The following is a 12677-nucleotide window of genomic DNA, read 5'->3' on the forward strand; positions in this document are numbered from 1 at the left end:
TAGAAAAAATATATAGAATGTATAATCATGAAGTCTCATAATCTTGAATGTAGCTAAACACCAGGACACAATTCATATTTGAAAGCATATATGAGAAATCTGTGCTAGGTATACTCCAAAGAACATTGTAAGGCAGGTGGTGGAACCAGAGCTAAATCCCCTGGCCCCTCCAAAGTACATTATATTAACTATGTCTAACTATGCATATTAGGCTTTAAAAAGAATGTGTTGGGCCAGGGGATTTAGCTTAGCGGTTCGGTGGCCTGCCTTGCAAGCGCAAAGACCTAAGTTCAATCCCCGGTACCAAAAAAATAAATAAATAAAATAAAAAGAATGTGTAGAATGAATAGTTATAACATCTTATGAGCTTGTATGTAGATACCAGAACACAACTCTACAGACTGAACACACACTGATATCTTTAAATTAGTTCTCTTTTTTCTAATCGCACAAATATTGTTCTCCAAAAAACTTAAAAGTTGATCATTTTTTTTCATGAGCCCAAAACAACATGGAAAAATTATTAGTAATTATCAAACTGATTTCTTCTCCAAATATTTTCATACTTTTTAAGAGTAACTATCCACGACACTAAAAAGCAAAGATAAGATATTGGAGCTCCCCAACACACACTAGCAAGTAACCAAAGAGATCAGACCAGCTCACTTTGGGACAAAGCAGCCAAAAATACCTATATTATCCCCAGAAAGGAATGCAGAAAAATACTGAGCACATCTGGAAAAGTAAAAGCCGGACTTAGGGACTAATGATAGTGAGGGGTATAGCTGCAGACTTCTCTAAAGAGTGGAAATGTATGGGCTCTACTCAGATGGATTTGTACACAGGTATAATGTTGAAAGGCAGTGACATGATGTCACTAGTGCTTTTCATCTTTAGCCAGATGTGGTTCTCTTTGAAGACAAAGAGTCTTGGGAAGGGTGATGAAGGAGAAAAAAGGGCATTCTCAGAAAGATATGTATGTAACTGTAAGCCTTGATTTCAGGCTCACTTTCAAGTAAAGATGTTATGGGACACTTCTGATTTAGAATTTGCAATCAGAACTAGATAGAGTTTATGAGAAAACTCTCATATTTTCTAATTAGACACAGTAAACCAGCATGTGTTCCTGCTAGAAACACGGATGTGATGCTGAAATGTGCCCAGTTATCTTGTAAGCAAAAAGATAGAGACTATATGTTAAGGACAGTAAAGCAGAAAGATAATGGATGAATCCAGCCAGGCTTTATAGTCTTATAGTCCCTACTAGGGAGGCTGAGGCAGAGTTCCAAATTCAAGGCCAATCTGGGCAGTTCATCAGACTTTGTATTTTAAAAAAATGTTTTTTAAAGGCTGAGAATGTAGCTCAGATGTAGAGAAACCCTGGATTCCATACCTAATGGGGCTAAAGGGGATGATCCACACTAAAGCCCAAACAGCTCACCTTCACTGTCTTCATACATAAGAGATATTGTGGGAAATTCTACTGAAAGGAATATTGGGTTTTCAACTATACAAGACAAAATATATAAATGATATCATGTTTCAGTAATAGCATGCACATATGTACTATGCAGCTATATATACTAAATATAACCTGGGGCTAGAAACATTATTTATGAAAAACATAAATTAGACGGAATTGAATAATATACAACATCATTTGTTAAAACATAATTAGGTTTTATGTGCTGGATATAAAGCTTCAAGTTTATGCAAGAAGTTTATGTATACACTTGCATTCTGATAATCCTTTGGGGGAAAATAGAACTAATGTATCTCCCCAGGGAGTATGCTTCACTGTAACTGATTACTCAACAGATACACTAAAATATATAGAAATTGTGATGGCTAAGCTTAATTGTCAAATTGACTGGCCGATGAACCACTCAAAAAATTAGTAAAGCATTCTTCTGGGTGCCTGGGTAGGTCAAGGAGGCATGACCCTGATTGACACGATATCCAGACCCCTCTGCTTCCCATGAAATAAACAGCTTTGTTCTGCCATGCCCTTGTTCCATGTTGTTTTCACCTTAGAACCAGGTGACCATGGGCTGAATCCTGTGAAACCATAGGCCAAACCTCCCTTAAATTCTGAATGTCACATATTTTATCCAGTAATGGGAAAGCTAGCCAATACATGAATATTCTTTTGTTTTATGTATCTCAGGACAAAAATCAAATCTATTGAAAATAACTGAAATCATCAAATATCAAAAAAGAAAAAAAGGCAGGACATAGGATTTAACATATCAAACATATATGTTCATATTACATTAGAATAGTTCTTTCTTTTAGAAGCTTTTAAACTATTATATATTTTTTCTTCTACATTAGTCTTTTCAGTTTTTCCTATTATTAGTAAAAGTGGTATAACCATTCCTCTAATCATCTAGAGTTCAGGAGGAAGTAAATCCCTACAGCTGTTTGATGCCCAAGAATATGAAGATTTAGCAATCAGATGAAAGAAGAGAAAAGACAGAAAAGGAAGATCAAGAGAACTATGATTGTGAATTTCTGCAGGCTAGCATTTACTTCTCTCAATAAAAGGAGCTTTGTGCTCATTATATTCCAGGACTCATCTTGCCTTCAGCTTATAGTAAACTAGCAATTGCCTTATCATTTCTACTCCAAATTAAGGATCAAAGTTTAAACATATTCTTTCTCTTTTCTATTAAATGATGATTAAAATTACCACATGCCTTACCTCATTCACACAATCGCTTCTACAGGAAACAGAAGGAATCCTCTGAAGTAAAGACATAGTTAACCAGTGAAACAGAGTTGTGGGGTGTTTCTTATCTTGGTATTTAGCTGATATTTCATTTCAAGATACAGCATTTAAAAAGCCAACAATAATAAAATCTCGTGAAAATTAAAGTCTATAATATTCAAGTTGGAAAGTTAGTAAATATTATCAAATCATTATATGCTGAACATCTTCACATATATTTCTAATCCTTAAGACACCCTATGAATAGATTCAATCCATCTTTCACCAAAGAAGAACTGAAGTTCAGGGATTAATGTGGTCTTAGACCCAAAGCTACTTAACTCATTTGAGAACTAAAATTCAAGTCTTGTCTTGCAGTTTTACTTTGTAACACAACCACTCAACACAATGTTTTTGTTTTTTCATTTTACATGTGACAAAACTAAATTTGGCCTATTCTAGCTATTTTACCATAAAAAAAAAATCAATTGAATTTTACAATTAGTCACCAGAATCTAAACAATGTCAAATAATCTTTAGGGAAACCATATAATAAATCAGTAAAAATAAGTTATATAATATACATTTAATGTGGAGTTTTATCTTTAGTCAGGGAATTGGGTTTCTGTTACCGTAAATACAAAGCTCAATGTGGCTAAACACAAAAGAACCCTGGATTCAAAACAGCGGTGAACATATACTGATGAGCAGACATCACCACAAGAAGAGAATCTAGTCTTTACTTTAAAAAAAAAAAAAGCTGACTTTAGAATGAAAGGCACCTGGTAGTAGAAATTCTCTTGGAAGAACACACTTTCATGTTTTCCTTTAATACCTGTAAATGTATAATCGAGCTTAATACATGCTTTCAAATAGCAGCAGCATGATACACTTATCAGTCTAAAACTATAGCACATTTTACAGAGACTGTATTATCATCTCACTGACTAACTAGGGTCCAGCAAAATGAGAACTGAAAGAAATTCTCTAAGAAGTTACCACATAGAGTCATTTCTCCAGAGGTGGTACAGCATGTAACAGAGCCTAAACTAAACCAAAACGTTCCATCAAGTCATTTTCAGGCACTTTGAAAATAAGTAGAGGTCAGAGCCTCTTGACCACTACTGTAGAGAATCCAGGAGTGACTCTGGAATTAGTACAGATCTCAGTTGTACAGGGCAAATGAATCTACAGGAACAGAAGAGCAGGTCACATGCATCTCGTAATCTTCAGATTCTTCCCTGCCTTCTGATATCACTGACATTTGACTATCCTCAGAGTCCTCAACTTGGCTGGGTACTGTGACAAAAGTATACCATTCAGCTAACTTTTATGCTGTGAAAATCAATTGTTGGTATGGTTGCTGTCATCATAAGTCCAAATTACTTTCCAATTCTGATTAGATACCAGTGTAAAACTCTAATTTAATAGAGATCTTCACAGTAATGATATCTAAACCCATGGCTCACAAAACTTCTTTTAAATTTGAAGGATAGGGAGAAGCCAGGAAAGGCACATAACATAACTCTAAGCTATGTCATGAACCATGCATAAAAATTTACCATGAGAAATGGAAAAAGAATGCATCAAGCAAAAGTCACAGCATGTATAAAAGCATAGACAGACATGGCGTTAGACCATCCAGAAAAGGATAATACAGTGGCATATCTTCATGCTTATATCCTATAAATTTGTTACAAGAGCTATTTCATGGGATAAACTTTCATATTATTTTATATTAATAAAAATTAAATACATGTAAAAGTTCACTTATTAACTCCGAAGCTAAAACATGTCATTTTTCTGATAAAGACCAGAATATTTCTCTAATTTTTAATCTGTACTGCCTTACATTCCGACACCCTACCCAACTTCTTGGGTATATATGCACAACACATGAAAATCTTCAATATTCAAGAACAAAGGACTAAACGTGGAAAATGGTATCGTGTCTCTGATTTATTGTACTGATATTTTTATGCACCTTACAAGACAGCCCGGACATCTCAGTTGTTCCTCTTCTGTTAGGCCCCCTCTGGTTGGATTGTACAGTGTGAGAGGCAGAGTACAAATATGAAGCTAAAAAGGTTGACAGGGAGTAGGTAATATACACGCTTACAGGTCATGAGAAAGACTACATACTGTTCCTTAAGAGAAATGAAGAATTATTGAAAGGATTAAAGCAGAGGAGTATCATGCTTATTTCAAAATTCATTCTATTTACTCTGTTTCTGAGTGAGGGAGTGGAGTGAGTAAGAGGGTGGTAAAAATTTGAAAAGTGGACAATAAATACTATGAGACTGTTTTTTATAAACCAAAAATTATCATTGAAATAGGATAACAGTAGAAATGGAAAGTGATACACATTTGAAAGAGTTAGCAACTACTGAGAAATGAAGAAAGGAGGAGAAAGGAGTAATTAAGAACGTATTTTAAAGTTTAAGCTTGGGCACTTGATTGTATATAAAGATGTTATATAAAGGCATAAATAGGTTTGGTATGAAAATTTTAAATTCAGTTTTATACACGTCAAGCTTTGTACTTACAGGACATCAAAATGAAAATACTTATGTCTCAGATCATGAGAAAGATTTGGGGTAAAAACAGATATTGGTAGCCCCAGGAGACAGAATCCACAGGATGCATAAGAATACCTAGGAAAAATATAGTAAACAGAAATACAGAGAAAGATCTAGAGAACTCCCCTGAGAATCGCTTACATTAATTGGCGTGAAAGCAGATAAGGAGAAACCCCAAAGATAATGGAAGAAAAAATATAATGGCTTCAAAGGCCAGAAGTAGTTCATAATGTGCAAAGCTAAATAGGAGAGATGAACCCATTAAATTATCAAGAAGCTTGTGAACTTGATGAGAACAGTTTTAGTGATGATTAAACCCACCTACACTTACTAGCCATGTAAACTCATGTCATCCCCTTGATCAAATTTCATTTTCTTCCTCTGTAAAACAGGAAAAATGCCTCCCCTACCTACCTTGTGGTGTTGTTATATATTATAATATAGGCGTATAGATATGTATATATATGCAAGTACTAGATAAACTTTAAATAGAAAGTACAGACTAGTGTTAGAGCAATTGTATTCTTCTGAGCAGTGTTTACAAATGTCAGTCCTCTGTTAGATTCACATGACAAGCCAACCTGCACTGACCAATATAATGTATCACAAGGGTTAACCTGCCAGGCAAAATGCATAGCTCAACATGTTCTCTATTCCCTGCCACTACAATTATTGAAGCATGTTTCAAAACAAATTGTTCCTAAGCCCTAGATTCTTGAGTAACTGCTCTGAGGAGAGATCTCCAGCTAACTCAAAATAGAATGTCACAAAGGGACAATTAAATGTTCTTGATTTAAAACACCAAGATTTTTGAAACGTGACCACAGAAACCAATTATAGTATAAACAAAGAGTTTGAAAATAAAAGCAAAAAACCAAGTATAAAGCATCATCTTAGGGGGCAATTAATGAGACCTGATGGAGCAGAGACACTCACTTATTCTCCACAATTGATTCACAATTCTTACAAACACAAAAGATGAAAATAACAAACACGCAAAAGAGGATGTGAAATGAAGAAAAGTTGAAGTCTATCAATGAGGAAAAAAAACTGCCTCCCCCATCACCATACTTACATGCTATGGTTTGTACCTCAAATTTCTTTACTCTGTAACAAGCATACTCTGTTATGTATTTGGTTGACAATTATATATTCATATTGCACCAAAGATAGCTTACTGAAGTGAGTCACCAGAAATAGAAAATACAACAAATATCTTATTCCAAACATGCTGTTTTAAATAAATACCTGAAATGAGATCATTTATTAAAAATTTAAATTGATTTTCCAACAGCTCTGGAGCCTGGAAAAGCCAAAGAGCAAGGCACCAATAATTTCAGTTGTTGGTGAAAACTGCTTTCCACTTTCAAGATAATGCCTTCTTTCTGCATTCTCCAAAGGGGCAATGCTGTGCCCCCACATGCAGAAGGCCAGAAAGGACCAAAAATCTGCTTGAAAACTTTTTTATAAATGTTTTGATTCCACCTGTATGGCAGGAGCCTGAACACGTTAAAATCCCACCTCTTAGTACATTACACTAACAAGAATTGAATTACAGAAGAGACACATCCAAACCATAGCAGTAAATACCAGCACCAAAGACCAGACCATGAAGGAGGAATCTCCTCTTACTCTTCAACTGTTAACAACAACAATAACAAAAAGCTACAGCTGCCAAATGCCAAATTACTGCTTGACACGCCTAAATGGAACATGAGTGCTAGAAAATAGCAATTACTAAGAACCAAGGACAGAAGTAGAATCCAGCTTAGAATGGAGCATACAAGGACCCACTGGACCAGACTATTCGTACTGAAATCCCCCTCCTACTTCTCTATTCTAGCCTTTGTCCCCCTTGTTAGTTTTGACAAACTATGAAAGATGACTGTAATTGTTTCAATTCCAATGGAGCTCAAAGTGAAGCACATTAAACACTAAAACAAAAGATGTTTTTCTGCTTGTGACTATTTAAAGGCGGAATGGAAAAGAAACAGAACATTTCCACTCTTCTTTTACAAATCTCTGTAAGATCATTCTACAAAGCATACAACTACATTAGTCATTGTTATTGTATAAGCACATCAAAAAAGTCTCACCATCACCTTTAATCTCCTCGTTTTACTCTAAAAATTTTTTACTATCTTTAAATCAAATCCAGTCTTTAAATTCAAAGCTTCTGGGGTAACTCCGAAAGCATATATGTACTCCATCTTCTGAAAGCAATTTCAAAAGACTGCTCCCCAGTGCTTTATATAATGGCAATGTCACCTGATTTAAGTAAGCAACTCTCCAACATGGCTTCTTTGAGGAGCACTCATTCATTATGACATATAAACTCTGAAATGAGAGATGTATATAACTACTGTCCCTTTTCAATCTCCAGTAGCGTTTGTGCTCATAGGAGCTTCTTTAAAGAGGTCTTGAATTCAATACAGGTAATAACATGACAATGTTGGAATATGAATTTAAATTGTTTTCAATCCACAAAGCAACCCACTTTGATTATTGTCAACGCTGCTTTATGTCACTAGCTAGATATTTTTCTACGGCTTAAAAAAATTACCTAGTTATAGCCTGTTACCAAGGGAGTTTTCATTTTATCATGACTGCTTAATCAGCAAGTTTAACACACAACAGTAATCCCAGAACCCTAACATTCTAAGGCATAAGGATCCCATGTTCATGCCCAGCATGTACAATTTAGCAAGACCCTCTCTCAAAAAGGGATGGGGACATGGCACCGTGGGAAGGTGGGAAGGCCTTGGGTGCAACTGTCCCATGTTGAAGTGGGGGGGAGCAGAAACTATTAAATCACAATGGGTTCACCTCACAAGTGAACACTACCAGACATAGCCACTATAATAGCTACTTTAATTTTTTTAAACTGCTGTCTTTTTTACTTGAGTAAATTATAATTATTATGCTGAAGCATGGTGGAACACAAGCTAAAATTAAAGTATCCTCAAGTGCCCTTTAGAAGTTTGGCTTTCCTCACTTCTTCCAGGTGGCAAGGTCAAATATGACAAATATTACAGAACATTTGTTCATCAATGTTGGCTGAAGGGGAGGAAAAACTGATCAGAATAGGTTTAATCTTCCCTGAAAGGTGGAATATTACAGGAACAAAAACTAAGATACGGTTTATCCCTAACAGAATAGTTTGATATAAAATCACAGTATAGAGCTACGGAGCAAACTGGAAAGTTCTAAAGTCACGTTTATGCTCTCCGCGTGTCACGCCCACGCTCACTAACAGGACACGCTGGTGTCACAAGACCTGCAGTGGCAGTGGCATGTCCCCAGTCCCCAGGGGCAACAGGAGAAAGGAGCGCTGAAAGCCAAAGCACGTACTCTATGGCGCAAGACCGCTGATTAACAGGAAGTGGAGAGGAGTTGAAAAAAGAAGTTTGCCAGAGGGGGTAGTTCAGAGGCCACAACTAGCAAAGACCGGAGGCGTAACGCCCCGCCCATCAAACTTCCTCTATGCGGCGAGGGCCGGCGACGGCGCACGGGAGGGGACAAGCAGGGCGAGGCAGCGCGATGCAGGGCGGAGCGAGCGCCCCACGGCTTCTGGAAGGCGAGCTGCTGGGCTAGGGACAGTGTCCGGGTTGGGTGGTACCTGCGCTGGAAGTCCGTGGCGAAGGGCTTCAGATACGGGTCATTCTCCAGCAGGTGGCACAGTTCGGGCACGTCCTCCAAGGCAGAAGCCAGCTCCGCTTCGGAGGACTTGGCCTGTGGAGCTGGAGATGCGGGAGCCGCCATATTCCACCGCAGCCCGTGTAGCCGAGGTCCGAGAGGATCGAGGAGAAGGCGGAGCCGGAGGCGAGCCTGGGCGAGCCGCACGGCCAGGCTCTTTTATAGCCCTCAACGTTTGCCCTCGCTCCCCCCTCCTGGGCCGGAGTTGGGGGGTAGGAGGCGCCGAAGCTCTCCGGCCATTCACGCTGCTGGTACCTGAGGCCGGGAGGGCCTGGCCTCCTCCTCAGCCCTGGAGCCACTAGAAGGCGGGGTCCCGAGCAGACTTCAGCCCTGCCCTCTGTCCCGCTGACCCGCCGTTTTAATTTCTTGAGCGTCACTACTAGTGCGATCCCCTTCAAATGGATAATGTACGTGGTTTTCTTGGAAGAGACTCTATTTTTTTTTCGGGGTACTGTTTCAAACAAAGTAAATTCACAGGAATGGGAACAGTCAAGTGTAGTTAGGTGATAGTGTTAAAGATTTTAATGTCACTTACTTTGGACTTTCTCAAGTTTGCTGTTCTCAAGTGTTTCACCAAGATAAGAGTATTTTGGAAGACAAACTGACTCTTGTTGTACTATGCTCTGAAACAATGCAAAAACTTTTCCTACTCCCCATAGGGCCAAAAAAAGAAAAAGCATTTATTTGTCTTTGATAATAATTGCACAAGCTTTTCAATTATTAATCTTTGATGAGACCTGACATAGAGAAAATTGTTCAGTTGGAATTGTACTCTGCTGCTTACACTGATAGGCAAGAAAAACCTCTCGGTTCGTTCCCAAGTCTTCCAATACTGTTAACTGACTTACTTCAGGGATTCTTTTTTTTAAAAAACAGAGTAGGACACTAAGAAAAATGTTCTCACCACCTCACGAAGTTCTTAGCTACTTTGTGCCTGAAAACTAACTTAAGGATATCTTTCTCAGTTAAAAGTTCGGAATGGAGAATCCCAGGGTCTTGTGAAGGAGAAACTACTGATTAGCCTTGGAATTTGAATTTTAAAACATTCAAAACAAGAGCTTTTGTGAAGAATTTAATACAGACTTGAAAGATGCTTATAGTCCAGAGGACCCATTGTGAATGACTAGAGAGCCTAGGTAACTCTAAGGTATAGCATACACACAAAGATAAGTCAGGTGAAAGAGCCGAAAACCAAGACCAGACTAGAACCATAATAGGCCTTTATTATGCAAAGATTTACCTGTCTCTGAAAAGGAATAAGAGCAATATGGCGGAGACAGGTGAGGCCTTTTATAGGAGTAGGGTGGGGCTAGTTGAGCTGGTGTAGAGTTCAGTGAGGTAGTGTCTAGGGATTGGTGGAGCTTGTGACATCACTAAGCGGGGCTTGTGACAGCAGTTGCTATAAGGTAGCAAGTATTAGGTTACTCTTGGCAGGAAGAGGCATGTTGGGAAGAAGACTGTCCTTTAGTAGAAGCCATATTTTAGGCTAGAAGCAGGGCATTATGGGAAGGAGAAGGCTATTTTATGTGCAACCATTTTAAGGCAAGGGAAATCTAACAGCTTATTTTCATAAGGACAACAAAGGACATGCAAACGTTTGTAAAATATTAGAGCACTAAGAAACCAATCACTTGAAACCCAGAGGCAGGGACCAAATAGATCTACACTTAAGTGTTTTTGATCCTAAGCTTTTTTTCAGAAATCCTGACTTGTATCACGTGATACTAAAGATACCTACTTAGCTGGTTATGAGAACTAACCCAACTATCTCCAAAACATAACCGAAAATCAGTGATTGTGTTACCTCTTTTAAACAGACTATTGTCTTTTCTCACTTGAACCCATAACATAGCTCTCTAACGAGCTTCTCTTCTTCTCTTTCCCACCATAACCCATTCTGTATACCAGTGTTGAAACTTTAAAGTGGGTGTGAATCACCCGGATATCTTGTTTAAAGAACCATTCTTAGTTATGGGGTGATGATGTCTTAGTGTATTTTAACAAGTTCAGAGTTGATGGGGCTGCTGCTTGTTAGGGTTTCATTAGGTTCTACACACCATAAGTCAGAGCAAAAGAAATGTATCGCTTGCCTTAGTTCTGAAGATTAAAATCTAAAGTCAGAGTGTCAGCAGGTTTGTCCCCTTCTTACTGCTTTGAAGCAGAATTATCTCACACATCTCCTAGCTTCTGATAATGGGCAACATCTTTGTCTTGTAGATACATCAGTCAAGTCTCTACTTTGGCTTCGCCTGGCATTCTTGTGTCTCCGTCTCTTTACATAGTCTTTGCTATAATTAGAATATGGAATATCTCCCAAAGTCCAATATGTTAAAGGCTTGGTTCCCAGTGCAGCAATATCAGGAGGTTGTAGAAATTTTTAAGAAGCGGTACCTAGTTAAAAGTCTTTGAGCCATTCAGAGTGTGCTCTTGTGAAGTACAGCCCCTTGCTCTTCTTTTATTTTTGCTCCCTGACCATCTGTCATGATGTGCTGCCTCACCACAGGCCCAAAAGCCGCAGGAACAGCTAATTCTGGACTGAGGAATCTAAAACTGTGAGCCAAAATAAACCTTTTCTCTTTACCAGTAAATTATGTCAGATATTTATTATAGGTAGCTGATAGTATTTGACAGCTGCCTAACATAGTGTTCTTTTTGTTGTTGTTGTTATTTGGAATTAGAGATATATCAGTATGATCTCATCTTAACTAACATATGCAGTGATACTGTTTCTAAATATGGTCATATTCTGACTTTCTAGGATTTAGGACTTTAATATATCATTTTGAGGAAGGAGACAGTTCAAATCAGAACAGTATTAGAAAGCCAAAATAAAAGAAATATTTGGGAAAATGTGTGGGATTTGACAACTGATTGGATATGGAAGCAAAAAGAAGTTTAAAATGATGAGTCTTTGAGCCTAAGTGAATTCAGTCTTCAGCAAAAATAACAAGGTTCTGGGATGGAGATTTAGCTCAGTTGTGCTTCAACTGCTCCATAAGCACAAGGTCCTGAGTTCGATCCCCAGTACTGGCAAAAAAAAAAAAAAAAAAAAAATCCTGGAAGAGGGAAAGTTCAAAGTGTTAACTCCTAGTAAACACAGGAGCATAGATGTAGGGCTGGAATTTTTCATTCCCTAGAGGACATTTATAAGCCAAGATTGCAAATAGAATACCATGCATGTATCAATAATAAGGATGCTCAATAAATTCTTTGAAATTTCTTCTTTTTGGTAATTGAGTCTCATGCTACTTAAAACTTGTTATGCTTTTTTAGAGTACATCTTTTTTGTACTCTCAGCAATCAAAAATACTTTGTCAAGGTTTATTTTCCAATAGTTTGTGTTATAAAACCAAAAGGTTATTGACAATTCTACAGCACAGATGTACCTTAAAAACATTATGCCAAAGTAAAGAAGGCACTAGCAAAAGACCACATATTGTATAATTCCATTTATATGCTATATTTATAATATGTGAATTTGTAGAGGCAAAAAGTAGAATATTGTCTTTCAAGGGCTAGATAAAAATACAGTGGCTGTAAATGGGTTTGCGGTTTCTTAGGATAATGAAAATTCAAAAATTGATTGTGGACATTGTTGCACAGCCCAGTGGATATACTAAAACTGTTGTCATACCCTTTAAACATATGAATTGTATGGTACATGAAGTGCATCTCAATGAACCTATTTTTTA

At 37.6% G+C, this 12677-nt stretch overlaps 1 protein-coding gene and 1 long non-coding RNA gene across 10 annotated transcripts in view; one reads left to right on the top strand and one right to left on the bottom strand.

Annotated features, from left to right (window-relative positions):
• Positions 1-9356, bottom strand: part of Gbe1 (1,4-alpha-glucan branching enzyme 1) — a 267726-nt gene extending 258370 nt beyond the window's left edge. The window contains exon 1 of the mRNA XM_010602875.3: positions 8909-9356. Within this exon, the coding sequence (XP_010601177.1) occupies positions 8909-9051 (143 nt within the window). The 5' untranslated portion in view covers positions 9052-9356. The remainder of the gene's footprint in view (positions 1-8908) is intronic.
• LOC104847444 overlaps positions 9311-12677 on the top strand; it is a 41776-nt gene continuing 38409 nt past the window's right edge. For all 9 annotated transcript variants that reach the window (XR_776158.2, XR_776160.2, XR_002024677.1 and 6 more), the window contains exon 1: positions 9311-9392. This is a non-coding gene — a long non-coding RNA (uncharacterized LOC104847444). The remainder of the gene's footprint in view (positions 9393-12677) is intronic.

The sequence above is a fragment of the Fukomys damarensis genome, unplaced genomic scaffold, assembly GCF_012274545.1.
Source record: "Fukomys damarensis isolate Sample0158 unplaced genomic scaffold, DMR_v1.0_HiC HiC_scaffold_24, whole genome shotgun sequence".
NCBI classification, from domain to species: domain Eukaryota; kingdom Metazoa; phylum Chordata; class Mammalia; order Rodentia; family Bathyergidae; genus Fukomys; species Fukomys damarensis.